This window comes from Hyaloscypha bicolor (assembly GCF_002865645.1).
Source record: "Hyaloscypha bicolor E unplaced genomic scaffold K444scaffold_190, whole genome shotgun sequence".
Taxonomy (NCBI): domain Eukaryota; kingdom Fungi; phylum Ascomycota; class Leotiomycetes; order Helotiales; family Hyaloscyphaceae; genus Hyaloscypha; species Hyaloscypha bicolor.
The window spans coordinates 333,370-353,292 of NW_020194692.1; the positions used below are offsets into that span (position 1 = coordinate 333,370).

The window sequence follows — 19,923 nt, forward strand, 5'->3', positions numbered from 1 at the left end:
ATTTCAAGGGTAAGAAAATAGAGTTGGAAGAAATGCCGCCAGAAAACGAAAGTAAGAAGAAACGACAATGAAGGTAGTAGTGACTGTGAAGATGCTGTGATAGCGAAGCAGTAATGACTGTGAAGCAGTGACAGAAGCAACTGGATCAATAGAAAACCATTTCTTTGAGAAAAGAAGTGCTACTCATCTTCAAGCAACCGAAGAATGGTTGGCCCTCGTGGTTGTGGAGCTTGCTGCGTGCTCACCCGAGAACCATCATGTCAATTTGCATGTAGCTTTGTCTTGGAAAATTGATTTAGACTGGGCACTATTTGCAGGCTGGCTGTTTGGCCCAATGCAGAACGGCTGTGCCTGGCGGTGGCTTAAGGGGCTTTAAAGATGGAATTGCTTATTATGATTGTGCTTACGGGTCGAAGCCTCCCGGAATCTGGTGCCTAATCTGCGACAGAACGAAAAGCTTAGCCAAGCCTCGCAGCCACCATTGTGCACAACGCGTAAAACGCTAAAAGCGCAAATTATTTTATGTCTCAAAGCCACAAACTCCTAACGCTTTGTCACACCTGCAGCGCCGTACCGCCGGACCCTCAGTCTCAGGAACAAAGCCACCACATGCAAGCTTCGATAGTGTGGTCGCACTCGCCCACTCGGGTAATACCCTTGTGGCACACATCCCTGTCGAGAATTTGATTTATGTTCTACGATACAGTAAAGTTACGAGCTTCTCGGCGGGACGGAGTAATGGTTTGGCGCATAAAATTTCAATACTCTCGGGCCACGAACAGGCGGGTACATGGCTCCCACCTCGGAGTCCCCGACAGTCTCGGATTGGCGTATCGCGAACAATACACAATAACGCTTGGGCAGAAATTTTGTTGGATGGACTTTTGCCCCTATTGATAGATACATCTTAGATGAGGAAGTACCCAACGGGAGGGTGTTCATGGGATTAGTCACAAAACTGGCTGAGGAGTTGCATGGAGATGGTAGATCCGGGACCAGTAACAAATGCACATTTAGACGGTCTTCTTGAAGAGAACTCTTTTTAACAATGGGTTTTTGCTGTAGTAAATAAACCAACTCAACTTTTACTGCTTAAGGATACTTTCCTAATCATAGAATTAGAAATCATAAATCTCAATCTCCTACATACATAAATTGCTTTCCAAATGGCTTCTGCATATTACAAGATAGTGAACCCTTTTTCCTTGAATTATTAGGCAATGTCAATATCCTAGTGCTTGTCAAAACTTAATCACAGAGAAACTGCTCCAAGGCATGGTCTTTTTGAATCATAAAATATTTGCATGTCTCAACACAATGATGCTTAGAACAAGCTTTATCATTAAAATAGAAGTACACTCAAATCCAAAAAATTGCAGACCATTCTATCCAAATTATCATCCCTTCGCTACAATACGTTTGTTCCCAAGCCATTTTCAAAAAGGGAGCCCACCGCCTTCACCATTAGACATCAACCTGCAAGCTCAAGCGCCCCACAATCACCAAAATCCCCTACCCAGGTTCTGTGCTTACTCAACGAAGTAGCCATCAAGATAGTAGCCGTAGCTGCTGGTAACCTCGTAATGATTGCCTGCAGCATCGTACTGGCCAGGGTTGGTGGCATACGCAGGTCCGTAGGAAGTAGAGAAGTAGGTGCATGTAAGAATACCATTGGCCCCATTTTCGGTCAGAACATAGACGTTGAAGAAAACGCAAGGTCCAAGCCCGATGTTGTGAGCGGCATTGTATGCAGTCTGAGCGGCACAAGATGTAGCGCAGAGAGAAGGATCAAAAGGAACATTTTGACCAAAAGTTTGGACGCGGAGGTAGCCGTGATTAATCACTGGTGCCGGTGCGTTTATGGAGTCCCCCCCAAAGGGAACAGGACCTTCATAGCCAGGGAGGGTGGGAGCCGAGGTTTTGATGTAGGCGTTGGAACCAGCGATGACGACGTGGAATTGTCCTTGGAATTGGCCGACGTTCGTAGCTTGATCTGCAGTGACCGGAATACCGTAGAACGCACACTTTAACAGCGTTGCTGAAGGAGAGGTGGCCAGCCCTGGACAGACAGTGTCATCAGGTACCTGAGTCGCCACGCTCACGACCAAAGGATTCCGCTCATAGTCTGAAATAACGAAATTAGCAAACGCCAAGGCAAACGAGAGAGACCTTACAGATATTGAACGCAACACAGCCCGCAAGTGAGTTACACTTGGCAGCGCAAACCTGAGGATTATATCCTGCTGCAAGGCCTTGGGTGGTATATGTCAAGTATTGTGAAGTCTTGACGGCGGCCAATAGATTAACGAATTCTGGCACAAGGGCGTATCCTGAAGGAATAGCGGCGGGTTGTGCTGCTGCAGAGGCTGCTGCAGCAAAAGGTGCATAGCTTTGGAATGCTGCTGGGCTATCCGTAGGAACTGTGACTTGTGGCGCATTGAAAGATCGTGTGGTGCAGGTCACTTGTCGCTTGCCGACAACAACACTGTCTTCTACAACATTGGTTGCAGTGACAACAGTGGTGTTGGTGTTAACAGCCTCCACAACGTCCGATGCAACCGAGGTAATGTTGAAATTCGTCATCTGAGGTGCAGCATCACCGGCTGGTGCAGCAACATCTGGGAGGACTGGGACATCTTGATAAGATCCGATTGCATAATCCAGCTCCGATTGTGCTGCGGCGATTCCGCAAAGGACGGAGAGAACAACGAAGGCACTCTTCATGGTGAATGAATGATTTAAAGGAGTGACGAGAATTGCGAAGTACAAATAACTCGGAATGCGAGAGTGGGGAAGGAGATTCTGAAGAGGAGACAAAGGGAACCAGGAAATAATAAATACTTAAGCCAGGAAATATTGCTGAGACGCTTTGAGGACATTACGTTCAAAATATTGAATAATCTGGATCAAAAGTTTGCCGAACCTTGTGCTCTGTGGCTGTTCCAGATCACCTTGGGAAGAATAAAGATTTGTGGAGAAACATTCAGCTCCACAATGCTCTGGATGTAATAATATTATCAGCGGCTCGTAAAATCTACTCTCACAAATTCCTGCAGGGGAAGAAAAACAAAAGACGCCTCTTCTGACTCGGGTATTGTTGCTGCAGGTACGCGGCATGGCGCACGTGCGTAAACTTGGGGCTATTGGCTTCTCCTACCTCTTGCCGCCCTCAGCTGCCTCATCCTGCAGGAAAAATTGCTCCCCTGGGTTCGAGACTTTGGATCATTGATTTCTTCTCACAAACAGATCTCGAAATAGAAACGCTCCCTTCGGTGCATGAATACCCGACTCAGCATAGGGGATGCCCAATTCGGAAAAAGTCTTTTTGATTTATTGCGCATTGGTCATCGAGAACAACACCAAGTTGGCCAACTTCTCAACACAACTTTTTCGACTTTTTCTATGTGCGCACTTTTATACTGTAGTTGTACATCATGGCGACAAGGAAGAGACAGAATTCGAGTATGAGCATGTCAGAAATCCAGACAAATGTCCAACATCGCAGCCCTTTTGCAGATCCAAACCCATTCGATGACCCTCAACCAGAACCTAGACCATCCCCATCCCCGCCAACCTCCGAATCATACCTCTCTCGGACCCCGACTTTGAGGCAGGGCAAACACAAGTTTGTAAGCTACAGACTGAAAGGGGACTATCCTAAGCCATGGATGGACCATCCAAGGCTGAAGAGAACTATGCTGAATAACTACATTGTTACTTTCTTCATGGTTCTTGGTGTTCTCTTGAGTGCTCTCATCTGTTTTATGTCTGCCCGGACAGTAGACAGACGGCCTGTAAGTTCCCTGACTTTACTCGGCCTATGGAGTTTGACACTGATTGTTGTTTCTGGTCTGAAGTACTGTCTTGTTTTGCAGGATGACTTTAAGTCTCTTGATCCGAATATTTGGAATCACGAGGTGCAGGTAATAATCTTGGGCGTTTCTACAGGATTCCGCTGAGCATTGGACAGATCGACGGATTTGGTACAGGTTCCTTTGACTGGACCACGACGGACCCGAAAAATTCTTACGTAGATAAAGATGGACTTCACATAGTTCCGACATTGACGAACGAAACTACTGACATAAGCAATGACCAGCTTTACAACGGATATACACTCAATCTCACCACTGCCGGTGGAGATAGTTCCTGTACTAGCAAAGTGGTAGATTCCTGTTCTATCAAGTCCAACTCGACACTGGGAAACATGATACCCCCAGTCCGGTCCGCAAGACTCACAACGCAGGGCAAAAAGACTATCAAGTTCGGCCGAGTAGAGGTGACCGCGAAGTTGCCTGCCGGAGATTGGCTCTGGCCAGCGATATGTTAGTCTCATTAAATCCGTCCCCTGCCTTGCATACCTAATGGCTTTCTCAATTTCCTAGGGATGATGCCAGAAGACTCAACGTATGGAATTTGGCCCGCGAGCGGCGAAATTGATATTATGGAAGCACGAGGCAACAACTATAGTTATCCTGGGGGCAGAGACGTGTTCACAAGTACATTGCATTGGGGTGAGCCGATTCAGACACATAAAGGCCATTTTATTAACATTCTTTCAGGTCCTTCTCCAGACACCGATGCATTCTGGAGAACAACAGCTGGGAAAGCGCTCCGCAGGAAAGATTATTCAGAAACCTTCCATACCTATGGCCTTGAATGGACAGAGAAATATCTATTCTTCTATATCGACAGCCGCCTTAACGAAGTTCTATTTATCTCTTTTCAGACCAAGCAAAATTTCTGGCAGCGCGGCGAATTTGATACGATGGCGGATAATCCCGAATTCCTTCCAAACCCCTGGTCTCAAACCGACTCAAAAGCAGCGCCGTTCGATCAGGAATTTTTCCTCATCCTCAACGTGGCTGTGGGGGCTAGAAATGGCTGGTTTCCGTAGGTTTTTCCACGTCACAATTGTTCTCCCATTGGCAAGTCTATGTTTGCTAATCCACGACTACAGAGATGCCAAGGATGGAAAACCTTGGATAGATGCGGGCACAAATGCACAATGGGACTTCTATAGCGATGCTGCGGCTTGGTTACCAACGTGGGGCAAAGGGGACTCGAGGGGAATGACTGTGAAGAGTGTAAAGATGTGGCAGGAAGGCGCATGCAAGTGAAATGCAAGGATTGTAATATTAGATAATGGGTGTCGGGGGGTCGGGTGTTAAGGGTTTTGCTTTTTGTGTTTGATAGATTAGATCTGAGTTATGCATTGCATTGTTCCCAATCTCAAACCTCGTCGCCCGCTCTTGCACATACATTACTCTCGCATCTCAGGCTTCTCCTTCTAGAATTTCAACGGCAAGAAAGCTAACCTCGAAAAACTATCCACCCCTGAAATCTCTGCGGGTCTGGACTGACTTCAGAACTTCCAGCTGAACAGCGCGGGGTCGATGATCTACGCGGCATCTGCTGGGTCATTTTCTACCCGAGCCCCTCTTCGTGACATGCGAAGGATCAAATCTAAGCGGCTGCAGAACCCCACGCCCAGCCGAACAGCCCCCTGGCTTGGGACGGGCGGCTGGGTAGCCTTATCGGAGATTTCCACACGTGCCGCCCATCATGACAGCCCCTGGCGCTAATCATCCGTGGCTACAACGGCACAGTCCTGCGGTCCTTACGGCAGGTTGTAGCGAGCAATTGGGCCAGGGTTCTTAGTCTCGATTTTTCAAGGTCGCTACAGCCCTGGTCTGCTCAAACCGTTGCTGTGGCTGGTGAAGCTTTGCTTAGCACGCATCACCACCCTTACTAGCTCTTCAAAACTTTCCCAAACCCCATTGGCTCCTGAAGTAAAGCCCTCCGACCAACCAAACGGCGCCCAACGCGAGCGCATCTTCTACCGACCTTTCATATCTTCCTCCACTGGAATAAGTTCTATGTGAGCGCTCACTCCAGAGGCCCTATTCCCGATTAAGTTAAGTCCCAGTGTACTTTCCCCAAGTCCCCCAGGTCCCTGCCTGTACTAACCAGCATTCAGACTTGTGGTCCCGCTCTACGCATTAAGCGGGACGAGAAATACCTCATGCCTGTCGAAAGGGGAATCTCACTAGCCGCTCAAAGAAAGAGCCCCTGCTAGGCGGATTCATACCAACACTATTTCATCCTTCGGTTTTACCAAACCAGGACCGTGGAACCGGGCTGAGCTCCCCTAAGGAGTGTGCGGCCGCCGATACGTTGCCCCATCCCGGAAGCTCCTACCGCATGCGGCTTTCTGAACCCCTATGCACTCCCCTTTCTTAATTGATCACACCTTTCACCTCTCTCCGCATTGGATCCCAAAGTAGCAGTACCAACCCTGAAATAGATTGGGGACCATTGACGGGGCTTGCGAACCCCCACCCGCTCTCGCAAACCAAGGCTCGAGCACAGTCCAATATGCCCTCAACCATGTATCGAGCTTTCAAATATTGCATCTTACAGCGGCTACGCAGCCGGTGTCAGGCGAGAGCCACCAGGACGCCACAAATTGGCAGAATATTGAGGATGTCTCTTGTACATGGAAGTGACGGGACTGCCGCTATTGCTGCGATCTCAGAGGGATATCTTCTACCCCTCAGAACTCAGCACGCCACCGCCATTTCTTCACCAAGGCCTTGAGACAGCAGGAACCTCTTTGGTGTTTCTGTAACACACTTGTCATTCAATCAATGTTCCACAGATTCCTGTTTTGTAAGTCCCCTTCAATATGTATACTTTATCACCCTTAGTATTAGATACTGATTTTTCATACCAGTATCTTTTCTCACGATTTTATGTGACAAAGCATTGCAACCGGCCGCTGTAGTATTGTGCTGAACATGCCTCCCGCCGAATTTGCTGATGGCCGAAGCCTCGGACAAGAGAGAAGTGCACCAAACGCAATGATCGGGTCTGCGTTCCATACGCCTTCATCATCGATAAACACCAATACCTGGAGATCTTATGCAGCAGATGGGGGAGTGACTTACGGGGAGGATTTCCGGTACAAAACTGCACGTTCCAAAGATCTACTTTCCTTGCATCGCACTTAGGTCTAACTCTACAACAGATGGTCAATTATCTATATGCACGCATTTCAAATAACAAATGGATACCACAACTCGGTTCCGGCCATCCAGGAGTGGCCCTTGGAGTCCTCCTCAAGAAATCGCGGGGCAATTATGTCTGTTACCCTGAGATAATGTCCCCCGTCCTTCTCGCCGCCGTTCAAAAGCTCAATGTGGAGGTGGCATTCACAATGCGCACCGAGATGATAGAAGGGTTGTTTCAATCGTGGGATGATGATCGGAAAGACCTGCGTCTGAAGGATGGGTCTCAGCTCCAATTCGTGAACTCGCTCAGCACCGTGGCTTCGACGAATATCAAGAAATTCCAATATGCTTGCTTGGTGCGTGATGAGCGTATGGCCCTTGTATGGCACGATGATCTGCAACAAATAATACCGCATGCGACGCGGCTGGAAGAGAAACTTCTGTCATTGGTAAGTTAGGATTTTCCATCAACGTTGAAGCAGTATTGACGTGTTCATGGCAGGTTTGGGGTACAGATGCTTTGCCGTTCAGTCTACTTTCACCTTCAGGGACGAGCATAGCACCTAGTATATACGGTTCTCCGAACCCATCTGTGTCGAACCTGAGCATCGTGAAAGCGCCCCTCGGTCTATCCGATCTGGTTCAGGAGGACACATTACAATTACACGATAAATCGATGGACAATCCAGAGTCCCTTGAACGGCCAGTTTATCTCACCAGCGCTTTCTTCGTGGGCATGGGAATGTGCCTCATTATCGTTCTTCTTCTCGGATTTGCAACCTCCAAATTAATCGTCGAAGCCTTAACAGATGGGAAGTGGGCCCGCTTAGGTTTCATTGCTGTCACTCCTTTGCTCTTGTTGGTAGGGCTCTTCTTCATCATCGTTATCATCACGGATTCGTTCCAAGCCTTTGGCCCCATTGGCGGTATCAAGTGCAACTCACGATTCTTCTCCGCAATCCGACCAAGTCTTGCTCGCGCATACTCAGAGGGGTTCACGCCCCCGCCTATCACCATTCAAATGCCCGTCTACAAAGAAGGTCTAGAAGGTGTCATTAAGCCCACAATCAACAGTCTGAAGGAAGCTATTTCTCACTACGAGTCTCACGGAGGTGTGTAGTCATCGCGGGGTTGGACATTGAATTCACGAGAATGAAACTGACCAGAATTAGGCACCGCATCCATATTTATTAACGATGATGGTATCCAAATAATTCCAGAAGAAGAAGCTCAAGCCCGGAGAGAATACTACCACGACAACAATATTGGATGGGTGTCCCGCCCAAAGCATGGCAAAGACGGCTTCGTGCGTAAAGGGAAATTCAAGAAGGCATCCAACATGAACTTTGCACTTAACATCTCTCAGAGAGTCGAGGCTTATCTACAAGAGATGGTGGAGACCAGGATAGCAGCATACGGGACGGATCATATCAGTCAGCGTGAGGAAGACGAGATGTACCAGATCTGTCTTGAAAGAGTGCTCAAGGAAGATCCCAGGGCTCAAGCTGATGGTAACATCCGAATGGGAGAGATCATCCTGATTATTGATTCCGATACTCGAGTTGTGAGTATCAAGCCTTGTCATTTTAGCCCTCATACTGACCTGAATCCAGCCCGTTGATTGCCTCTTGTATGGCGCAGCAGAGATGTTTCTTTCTCCTGAGGTTGCCATTGTTCAACATTCTACTGGAGTGATGCAAGTCGTCAATGATTATTTCGAAAACGGTATCACGTTCTTCACAAATCTGGTATATACCTCAATCAGATATTCAATTGGCTGCGGAGAGGTTGCCCCTTTCGTTGGACACAACGCCTTCCTGCGGTGGCAAGGTTAGCTCTTTTCCCATCTTGACTACTTGGGTATAAAAGCACGACGCTGACATTGCGAAGCTGTTCAATCGGTCGGCGTTAAGGAGGATGATAAATATATTGCATACTGGTCAGAAAGTCATGTCTCCGAAGATTTCGATATTGCATTGCGGCTTCAGATTGCTGGCAACATTGTACGAGTCGCAAGCTACCACAATGATGAATTCAAAGAGGGTGTGTCCTTGACAGTGTACGATGAGCTAGCACGATGGGAAAAGTAAGCAATCAAACCCCTTTCAATTTTATTGTATTATCACTAAGCTGATCGGTTTTGCAATAGATATGCATATGGCTGCAGCGAGCTCGTCTTCCATCCTATTTATCAATGGCCATTCAAAGGCCCATTCACGCCGCTATTCATTACCTTCCTTCGATCAAACATTTTACTGTCTTCAAAATGTACAATCTTGGCGTACATTGCTTCCTGTAAGGACAAGTCCAGCGCCTTCATTGCAACCTCGTACTAAAACTTTCATTAGACTTTGCCCTCGCCTCAGGTGCCACTCTCACGTTTATGAATTATTTCCTTGTTGGATGGTTCAACGGAGATCTCGATAAATTCTACATGCAATCATGGAATGGTACTGCTCCCTTCCGCTGGTTTCGTTGTATCATTGCAAGCTGACTTCTCCTTTTCCGTTCAGTCTTTGTGTCACTAGTAGTCGTCTTCAACCTGGGCGGCAACATAAGTCTCGCGATCCTTCGGTACCGACTCGGCGAGCGAAGTCTCCTCGGCTCTCTAGGCGAGAACTTCAAATGGATGCCCATGTTCACCATCTTCTTCGGCGGGCTGTCTTTCCACCTGAACTGCGCCATCCTCGCCCATCTCCTGCACATTGACATGCAGTGGGGCGCGACCGCGAAGGAGAAGGAGAATTCGAACTTCTTCCAGGAGATCCCGAAGATCTTCAAGAACTTCAAGTGGATGTATTTGTTTCTGGCCATCATTACCGGCATCATGATTTACCTGGGGACTGCGGCGCCCAGGGGCTGGGATATCAAGGGGATTACGGCTGTTGTCCCCATGGCCGTTACTGTCGTTAGCCATGCGTTGGTGCCGTTTGTATTGAATCCGAGTTTGATGGTCTTTAATTACTGAATTTTTATTTGTCATATGGTTGGAGAAGGAGTAGGTTAGATAGACTTGGGTTGGGCAACATAGACTGTAAATTGGGGGCGTAATTAGATACATGGCAATGGATGGGGTTGGGGCACATGTTTAGTATAGATTTTTCATCTATCTTTAATGTATAAAATCAACCAGAGACTCCTGTATGAACTGACCAAGATCCAAGTTGAGATCGGGCACGTGAGAAAAGGTAAGAGTGGGGGAGGGTGGGGGTCTTCGGTAAACAAAGTCCAACCGCGCCGTGGCTCAGAGACGTGGCGCGGCGGCGGTGACTCCTCCGAAGCCACGCGCCGGGCATCCGGCACATCGACATCTTGACTCAATCGATTGAGACTCCAACAAATACGGACTAAGAATACATTACAGAACATTCAATAAAGCAAGAGAGTGAATGGTGAGGGGCGCAAGCGGCGACGTGCGGTGCCGGGGTAGGGGGGCTGTTGAAAGTCTCTTTTCGAGCCCTGCACGACTCTAGACCACACCCTGGGACTCTCCAGCTCACGCAAATCGTTCTTGCATCGTTCCTGCATCCGAGGTCACAGTGGCGGGTTAAGGACGTCAGAGGCGACGTGGCCCAAGGTGAGACCTCGGAAGGCGAGGCCTTCTAAAACCGAAATTGAAATGTCAAGCGTTTTAACCTTTATTGAGTTTAGAGTCTACGGAGAGAAGCGACGTTCAAACAAGCACAGGTGGAACCTCGCCAGTCCCGTTCGGCAGGCGGGGATTCAATCCCCGTGCCGTCCCCAAAAGGGAGGAAATGCCGGGCCGTTTCCGCGCTAGCCTACTTGGGGGATGTGGCGCAGGAGACCGACCCCCCGTCCCCTTTCCTCGTGGCTCAAAGCCTCCATAAACGCTTTGTTGTGTGACACATGTGGCGACCTGTAGGAATATCAGAGCAAAGCAGGGCTCCAGGGTCAGGAACCTGTTGATAGGTCGGGCTGCGAGTTCCGGAGTGATTTGGCCAGGACCCCCGCAGTAGATCGAGTCGATAAGACAGGGCTGCGCCGTCTGCCACCCCTTTCCGGGGGCTCTGTACCAGCCCGATTGGTGAGCGTACGAAGCAAAACATTTTCAGCTGTCCATCCCGTTCCTGCAGATGGCTTTTTCCACTTTGTTTTTCGCCTGCTGCTCCCTAATCGAGATTAGATTCGATTAGATCTATTAGATCTAGACCTCGCAATCTGATGCAGCACAACGCCCTCTCACTACCAGCTAAGCCGAGTTGGTTTCCTTTTTCCCTCCCTGCATGTTTGCTTGACCTGCTCCTGTCTGGGCATAAATTTTCACCCGAGAAGGAGTCCTCCGTTTCGCGGGAATAGCCGTAGGATTACATCCATCTCCGCCACGCCCAAGTCAGCGTCTTCCCATAGCATGAGCCAATTTCGAGTAGTTCTCAAAGCTCAATGGTTCACGCGTTTTGGTGTCGAGCAACGCTTACGCCGAACGCCTTCAATAGATCATATTTGAGATGGCTTTTCAATGTCTCTCTTTACTATCAAGTTCTGTATCTAGACAGCGCTGTATGATGTAGCTGTTGTCAGAGAGCTTCCAGTGGTGCCGTCTTTTCCACAGCGCATGAGTCCTGTAGCGTTTAGGCTGTCTCTACAGTACCATTTTCTTCCATCCAAACATCCTCCTCGAGCTAGTCACCACCTTTGAACGCAAACCTCTCATCTGTTCTAATCATATTTCTTTCGAAGATCTTGTGAATAGTCACCAACAGTCGCACATCATGAACAGTCAACAATCAACAGTGAAAGCAATTGTCAACCCTGATGTCCCCATCTCCACATCCAAAGTTTGCGGATCGCGAGCGAGCATGACATCCACAAACTCGATACCTTCAGCTCGAAACCTATGCTCAACACCAACATTCCCCATTCCCTCCGAGCGCCAACCCTCAACCCAATCTGCGGCATGCAAGTTTGCGCAAGGACAATCAATCAATCCAGTTTCCTGACAAGTGACAGCGCGACCTCGGCGACGTTTCAAGAGCTCAAGACTGACCGGAGAGTAAATAAATGTCGCCTCCCACTTTTGCCTTCCCATACTGAGCTGTTGGTTACCTAGATACCCAAAGCCTTGGCTGGACAACGTAAGGGACGACCCGGATTGGGAAGCGGCTGTCTGCTATATATCTGCTCTTCTGGCGTTCTGTGCTGTTGTTTACTATACTTCTATCGTTTTGGCATTCTGTGAGTTGGATATTCCTTCTTTGAATCTCATTGCGTGCATTCTGATGTTTCTTGCTAGGTATTGGGGTGTGTCTTTTAGGTTATGAAAGGGTGAGATGTTCAAGAGCGAAGGATGGCATGTTGCGTAGATAAAGAAGACTCTATGAAATATACCAGAATTTGGAAAGAAAAATAATGTTTCCTCGGGCGCAGTGGTTGCTTGTATTACCCATTCACTCTCATGGGGGTGTTTGACTTCGATAAAGCCTATTCAGGGCTGTTTGAGCGTTGTTCAATAGCTTCCAATGCCTTCAACATTTCGTGTCCCTGATAAGCGGTGCTGCTTCACCAATGCAATGGACCTGTGACTAGAACCACTTCACTGGACTAAACCTCCAACTGAGAACATCCCCCTTCTCTCAACTGTGATTGTCAGATCTGCAGTGCAGCAGTGACAAAGGTCTCAACCCTAACTACTGGGTATCGACTTCTTGTGCTGCCAGTAATCTCCATCGTCAAGCGCTTTGATCATCGCCATTTTTGGCAACAATATCAAGTTTATCCTATACGAGCCTGTGGTCGCTTCCTCCATCACAAGAGGCAAGTTTATTCAATTTTTATAAACGGCTCGACTCGATCCTCGGGGGGGGAGGGGGTTGGATTTCTATCTTGAATGGACATCGACAGTATCTGACGCAGTATTCTGTAAAGTGAAAGTTAGCCATTATTTGAGCAAGAGCCAAATAACAGTTCATCGAGAGGACCAAATTCAGACCAGTGAAACATCTTCTCATAGTTGGCAATGCAACATCAAGATAAGCTTGCAAAAAAGTCATCACATTGCAGCAGGCTTGAGGAAAGAGAATGAAAGACTCTCCAGTTGAGTAACATGAAAACACTCTTGTGGCCGGGCGATTTGCTGACATGCTCAGAGTATCTTCCTCCCACGGCCCAATCAAGCGGATAGTCGTCTTGCTCATCAGTATATAAAACCCCCTTGCATCGAGAATTCATTACTAAGATTACCAGTAAAGGGATTGTTAGACAAGGCGGTTCAAGATTGGAAGAATGAAGAAGAGCAAAGAGAGATTCAATCAGAGGCTCAGAATTGAGCGTCAGAAGTATCACACGGTCAAACCCAGCTCAACCATGTTCCTGTGTTATGGAATCATCGCCGTCTAAAAGGTCGAATACGTAGAGGGCCAATGAATGAACCCACACTTATGAGGCGGTATAGATCCGAAGCGTGGGACTTCCTTTCTGAATGCAATGTGCACACCTCGGATTTGGTAGTACAAAGATGCATACAATGAAGTTCTCCCGAGGGCATGTCAAATTGCCGTCAGGAGCGAGAAGGGATCAGAAAGAATTCCTCGTGGCGTACCTCAGGTTCAAGTTGGGAACTTGGAAACCTTACAGCTTTTAAGGCCTTACAAATCTACTAGAAAACTAGTTCTCATGAACTCCGGAACAGCAGTTCCGTCAGTGAAGCACAGCTGTATGGAGGTCCGCCACTCTATATCAAAATGTCAGCTGTATTCTGCCAAATCCTCGATCACAATTTCAAAAAAGAATTTGCATTCAGGTATGCGCATGATGCTGAAGAGTTCTTTCCGGTCCTGAAATTTGATGGTTTGCCCAGATTACTTGAAGTGATCAGCAATGAATTCAAAACTGAGGGGATGAAATTTGAGGGCGGGTTAGACTCCCTGATATAACTTTCATTGATGAACTCACAACGTCAATTGCCGTGGATTCCTCGTCATGGAAAGTCTTGACTCCTATCAGAAGGCCGAGATTTACTCACTACTTGGTATATAGAACAAAGAGCTTTCGTCTTTTCAGCGGAATGGTTAAGACTCGAGATCAGGTTGCCCAGCCAAAATGACACGCCCGCTCAACTTCTCAATATTGGGGCGTATTAACTGAGCTAATTTTTGTTCACTGCATCGTAGCCTTCCTGTACCATCAATTTGTTAGCTGAGATCTTCTACAGAATCTTATATGGAGAAATGAAAGCGAGTTGCACTCAGATGGTTCCCTTCGTTCTCATCAGTTCAAACATAGTGTTGAATATAACATCACCACATTGCAATGGTCTAATAACAAAAGTAAGTAGAGCCAAACTCTCACATTTGAAGAGCTCTAATCACCAAAACTGAATGATCGAGTTTTTTGGGAGTGTTATAGTACCCACCAGACTCGTCGCTTAGTCTGGCGGTGTCTCCTGCTTAAGAGAAATTCAAGAAAGTTTTGCCAGCCGGCTGAACATAGCACACCAATGAAATTCCTCTCTGATCAGTAGAATGGCAAGTTTGAAGTTTTTGGGAAATATCCGCAACACCAATGTTAACAAACAGCATCATTTGGAGAGCGAATACCACAGAAAAGGAAGCACGGCGAACTTGCCACACGGCTTGGAGATATGGATCTCGGGAGACAAGCGAACACAGCTGCCGCTCTGTGTGCTTGACTGGCAATGCCGAAAGCACCTCCCTGCAACTATCCTCAGAAATGCTAGAACGATGTTTATCATAAGTAGGAGAGAAGCAAAGCATAGGAGACTAACTGATCAGATGCCGGGAAAACGGCAGTGACAGTTTCTTGGGCGATAGCGGCTCCCTAGCGGAACAAAGGGCGCCCAATACCATCACGACATCCTGAATACTGACTCGGGGAGATGGACAGGAGGCGTACATTGAAGGGGATATCTGGGAATAAAGTGCGTGGGTTAGTCTCCCATGTGAGATGCCAGCGAGGTCGGCAAGTCATAAAGTAGCGCGCAACAGTCGGGCTTGCGATGCTCTCCTAGATTGAAGCCAAAGACTTAGTAAGACCACAGTCAAATGCATAGAAGGACAAAAGTAAGAAAGGTTTCGGATGTTCAAATAGTGTTGTGATAGATGTTTGGCCCCTTGACAGAACTAATCCTAATCGCTCAAAAGCCTCTAGCAATCGTCCAGAAACATCAGACGGGGGGCACAACGCCTGTTTTGATCTCACCATGGCACGCCAACGATTTGGAAAGCATCATACAGGAGGACTCACCTCATAAATGTAAGCAGTGCCACGAAGAGGGCTGAAGTAGCTGCTTATATTAGTCTTGAAATTTGTCTACAGGATCCCCGTGAAAGAGGAAGTGGAGGTTGAAACGGTCTACAGATCTTATTCAGGGACATAGCATCCCTTCAGCAACAGTGCAATTGGGCTGTGAATTCAAGTTGACAGGAAAACGTTTACTTAGTTGGTAAAGGAACACCTGGGAAACCAGTTTGGCTCAATGACTGAACCTAAGACAACGTTGTCAGTATTCAAACGTTAAATTGGAGAGGAAGGCCATCAAAATGTTTGGATCTCAGAAACAATCTTAGTGGAATCAGAAACAGGGTCTTTGCATGAGCGTTCGCATGCGGGTTTCATCATAGCAACATTTTGAATGGTTTCAAGTTAGGGTCTAAGAACTTACTCAAAAAGATAACGCTTGAAAGTTACATCGGACGAGGAACCTAACCTAGATTCAAGCATGTCAGCAACATCCTTTCATAAGTTGAGAACAGAATAGAACAGGAAAGAATAGGTGTTGCATCTCAGAGTCTCACGATACCCATTTTTATTTCAATAGTGTCTTGCAGGGTATGTTCAAACCCCAGACACTCTTTCATCATAGTAATCTTCAAGTTAAAAATTCCCCCCCAAAAAAAACGTACTTGAAAGCATAACTCTTGGAAAATGAGTGCGGCCAAAGCACTCAAACTAGGATCAAGGAGGTCAGCAGCGTTGTTTCTAAGTGTCTGACGGAAGAAATTGATAGGAAAGTGTTGCTTCTCAGAAGCTTAGGGATGAGATTAACGTTATGCGGACAAGGGGCAAATGTGACACTCAGAGCAGACATATTTCTCTCATCATGTCAACATTTCCCGTGGACTGAAAAGAATTTGCAGCATCCTGTGTGGCTGAACCATCAGAATAATACTCGATCTTCGAAGGCTAAAACGGATAGCTTCAACTTCAGTAGAAGAATGAAGTAGAAAAAATCTGTTCCTTGTGTTTCTCCTGTACTGCAGCGCGTTATTGATAAGTGATATCTGAACGCGGACGAGATTTTCATGAAGACATTCGTACCTTCCAGTCTCAAGATCAAGAAGACCAATAATTGACTTGGGGCTTCGTACTGGGAGGGAGTCTGAGTCCGAATTAGGGGCATTGGGCTGGGCTTTTGGATGGAATGGCCGATGCTCGGATCGCATGCAAAAGTTGGTCTGGGGAATGCGCCACAAGTAGCAATCTGATGGTCGAGATACTTGTGAAGTAACGTCGAGAATGGAAAAGCTCCATTCAACCTCGCACGAGTCCTTCTTCCCCTCATTACTCCCTAGAAACGGGCAGGAGAGAAGAGCTTGAGACGCATGGAAATTCATCTTCAGGTCGGGAGAAATAATTCTAAATTTTGTGCCTACAGCCAAGAAAGTTAGCATAAATTCTCAAAAAGGAGCATCAGAAGAAAGGAAGCAGCGGCTTCATCAAAGAGTGTCGGGGGCTCCAGACTTCCCACCAACACCAACCCCAACACCGAGGATAACCCAGTGAGTGGGGACCTTGAAACCACTTTTTCCTCTTTGCCGTCATCATGGAATTGAACTAACACTGTACTCAGGAAAGAGAGTGGCGCGGATTTAGCATCCATATATCTTGGTTGTATGGGCTCTTTGGATGCTTTGGGGTGAGCCTCAAAAGCAGCTCGCAGGCTTTCGAGAGGGAAGGAGGGTGTCAGATGGCGCAAGTTCTCCCGACGAAAACAACTCGAAAAGATTATTGTGATGCCGAACAAGATTACGCTTTAAGACGGAAAAAGAGTTCTGAATGGGCCGGTCAAAGAATAACTGTAGGCAGAACCAACTGCTCACAGCCGTTGAACCTACCAGAAGATCCTCAATGCCAGCGTAAAACTGACTTCGAAGGTTAGCAATGACTAGTTGTTACGAAGGAACATTATCAAGGAAGTCCAAAAGTCAGCGCCCAGGTCTTGATCTCATTTGTTTGCAGCACGCCTGTTCAACATACAGGATGATCATCAGATGTGGTAAAAAGAGAAAATGGGAAACTGATGGAAAGTGACTCACAAGGGCGCAGTTTCCGCTTTGAAATGAGTTAAATTCCTGGGGAGAGAAACTCTCGAGTACCATATTGTTCGCGGAAGAAGTCTACTGACTGTGGGTGGTGTGAGCAAGCAGATTCTGCTGAGGTTGAGTAAGGTGGTGGTTGGCATTGGGATCATCTCGAGGAAGATATGAAGTCGATGTACTTTGAACTCCAGTGCAATTTCGAGAGAGACGGCCACCTGAAGTTCCTCGAGGAATATTTCGCACTGGAATCTTGCAAAGTGTGTGGTATATAGCAGAACCTGTGATCGAGATGTCGGCATTTGCTCCAAGGAATATTAATGGGGGAAGAGAACGGAAATCCAGATGAAGAGTCAGAAGAGGGAATAACCAAGTCCCGCACGGTTTCTAGTCATTATTGATGTCGCTATCAGCATCACACGTCCACAGTCTGTTCCATATGCTTATCATATACTTCAGGGAAGAACAGGGACGGCTGAGGAGGGATGGGGTATGGGGGACTCAGCTTGAAATTAGTGGTGGACGACGGCCCAGTGGAAATATCGAGGATATAGCCGAACCTGCAAGCAACAGTAACATTAGCATGTGCTTTGAGTAACCTCGACCCATAATAAGAAAAGAAAATGGGATAAGTATCAGAGGAGAAAGAATCAATTCTCTGCTGGTGGTTTTATCATTGCTGGCGTAACCTCCAGCATCGTATGTCCCGTTTTTTGCTGGTTTGAACATCATGTACCCCAAGGTGAATGAAAATGGCAGAACGGAAGAACACTGCGGGGACTCGCCTGAAGTACTTGTACTTGGTTGGATGTTGTTTGTGGTCAGCGGGACGTAGGAAAAACGTTTCCAATACTGCAAAATATAGGATCCAGCTGACATCATATGTCTCGAGTTATCTTGCAAGACGAATCAGTCCGAGTCGGTGTAGTCTGCGAGCATCAGAAACGTCAGCACTGGTTTCAGATTGTCTTGAGAGACCATGGAAACAATGGGGACCAAAGCATCAGCCAGGGAGGAAGAATCAATTCCCTCTGATTTGTTCTTATCATTGCTGAAGTCGCGGGCAGCATCCAACGCACCGTTTTTTGTATACATCATGTGCTTCGGAGGGAAAGAAAGGGAAGGGAAGGGAGAGAATAAAGGGATACTCAACTTGGAAGGGGGTTTCCAATTCCAGCGAAGTCTCACAAGATCGTGTTTCGTCGAACCATTTCGTGTGAATGCTCTTGCTCTACGTGCTTGGAAACTTCCTGGTACTGGTTACCTCGAGGAGCATTCTGCAACTGAAAGGCGATGTCAGAACAAATTGGCGCTCAAAGTTGGCTTGTGGGGAAGTTGTGAGAGAATTTATCCTCGGAGGGGAATCCAAACCATGTGCCTGCGCACTTGCGGAAGCATAGCAGTATGAGATTAGGTTATTCTAATGTATCCTCATGAACGGCAGCCGTGCGAGAGAAAATCGAGGAAAGCGGAACTAACCTCGGTTTCCAGATGTGAGTGTTTATCACGGTGGTGGTAGTGCTGACGCTGAATCTGTGGCATTGAAGCATAATAGTGAAAGGAGAAACATCTACTTTAGAATTTGGGTTAGCAAAGGACGTCGGAAGCACAAGAGACACGCGGTATTAGCGTCAGGGGTTTGAAGAGGTTTGTTCCACTAAGCTCGGAAAGGAAGCTAGAAACTGCACGACGTACCATGGTGAAGAGGAAGACGCATCGAAACGCCGAAAGCGCGTCCGCGGGAGAATTGGGTCGAGAGCTTCGTTGAAAACGGAGTAAACAAAGGCGCTAGCAGTTGTTGACAGATAGTCTGCGATGCCGAAAGCCAGATGTCAGAAGCCGTGACTTGTACAGCGGGTTGGTGGGGGTTGAACGGAAATTTGTTGAAGGTTGTGTTGAAGGGAGATATTGGTGCGAAGGAAATTTTTTCCGTGTGTCAACGGGACGCGAGGTTCGCGCTGAGAAAGGCCCGGAAAACAAGTTCACGAGTCGAAGAAATATATAAATGCTTGAGTTATAGAGTAATCAAAAGCCCAGTTGCGGATTTTAAAGTTTTCAGCATCCGGATTGTCATATCCAAGTATAGCCGTAGAGAAGCTGTGAGGTATGACTTGACGTTCGATCTGGAGGCTGACCTGCTACCGATTGGCACCAAGGGCAGTGACTACAGACCAACCAATGTTAGAGCCCTCGATGATTACCTAGGTGCTATGTGGTGCTCTCTTGCTATAGCTCATAATATCAATCTGGCTATATTCCTACCCTTCGACGTGGCACCGGATGGCTACCAATATCCCGACCGTGCTTGCTGTGGGATGGCGTACAAGCCACGCGCGCATATTCATGGCGACCCTCATCACGGTGGAATGGGCCCGGATAGGCGTATTGGCTATATCCACTATGTCGATGACGATTCGGATATCGTCTTCCTCGGCGTTGAAGGCTTTAGCACAACGTGGATTACCAAAGAGGAATGGGCAAATTTTCACTACCACTTTGTCGATGTCGCCACCGGCCTTGACGGCGAGAATTTTGCTGTGATGGCACACCCAGAGGAACGACGCTGACAGGCGGAATTCGCAAAAAGCAGGAGATTCTTTTAGCTACTGGGCACAGCA

At 47.4% G+C, this 19,923-nt stretch overlaps 5 protein-coding genes across 5 annotated transcripts; 4 read left to right on the forward strand and 1 right to left on the reverse strand.

Annotated features, from left to right (window-relative positions):
* Positions 1-1,357: 1,357 nt before the first annotated feature.
* K444DRAFT_670823 (uncharacterized protein) lies at positions 1,358-2,784 on the reverse strand. The gene is made up of 2 exons (XM_024887677.1): positions 2,175-2,784; positions 1,358-2,125 (listed from the first exon to the last, which is right to left on the reverse strand). The coding sequence occupies exons 1-2, from the start codon at positions 2,722-2,724 to the stop codon at positions 1,530-1,532; spliced, it is 1,146 nt and encodes a 381-aa protein (XP_024726510.1). The 5' UTR covers positions 2,725-2,784; the 3' UTR covers positions 1,358-1,529.
* A 686-nt stretch (positions 2,785-3,470) lies between these two features.
* K444DRAFT_549026 (glycoside hydrolase family 16 protein) lies at positions 3,471-5,120 on the forward strand (the record flags this gene model as incomplete). The annotated part of the gene is made up of 6 exons (XM_024876419.1): positions 3,471-3,794; positions 3,858-3,923; positions 3,971-4,325; positions 4,386-4,514; positions 4,563-4,893; positions 4,961-5,120. 6 exons carry the CDS (start codon positions 3,471-3,473, stop codon positions 5,118-5,120), a joined length of 1,365 nt encoding a protein of 454 aa, XP_024726511.1.
* A 1,910-nt stretch (positions 5,121-7,030) lies between these two features.
* On the forward strand, positions 7,031-10,095 carry K444DRAFT_657852 (uncharacterized protein; the record flags this gene model as incomplete). The annotated part of the gene is made up of 8 exons (XM_024886195.1): positions 7,031-7,462; positions 7,516-8,125; positions 8,186-8,577; positions 8,627-8,843; positions 8,904-9,099; positions 9,163-9,308; positions 9,362-9,463; positions 9,527-10,095. 8 exons carry the CDS (start codon positions 7,031-7,033, stop codon positions 9,979-9,981), a joined length of 2,550 nt encoding a protein of 849 aa, XP_024726512.1. The 3' UTR covers positions 9,982-10,095.
* A 1,363-nt stretch (positions 10,096-11,458) lies between these two features.
* K444DRAFT_291454 (uncharacterized protein) lies at positions 11,459-12,378 on the forward strand. The gene is made up of 4 exons (XM_024871665.1): positions 11,459-11,930; positions 11,982-12,024; positions 12,082-12,206; positions 12,265-12,378. The coding sequence occupies exons 1-4, from the start codon at positions 11,744-11,746 to the stop codon at positions 12,336-12,338; spliced, it is 429 nt and encodes a 142-aa protein (XP_024726513.1). The 5' UTR covers positions 11,459-11,743; the 3' UTR covers positions 12,339-12,378.
* A 5,906-nt stretch (positions 12,379-18,284) lies between these two features.
* On the forward strand, positions 18,285-19,872 carry K444DRAFT_712565 (uncharacterized protein; the record flags this gene model as incomplete). The annotated part of the gene is made up of 3 exons (XM_024888280.1): positions 18,285-18,642; positions 18,797-18,891; positions 19,111-19,872. 3 exons carry the CDS (start codon positions 18,285-18,287, stop codon positions 19,870-19,872), a joined length of 1,215 nt encoding a protein of 404 aa, XP_024726514.1.
* Positions 19,873-19,923: the final 51 nt, after the last annotated feature.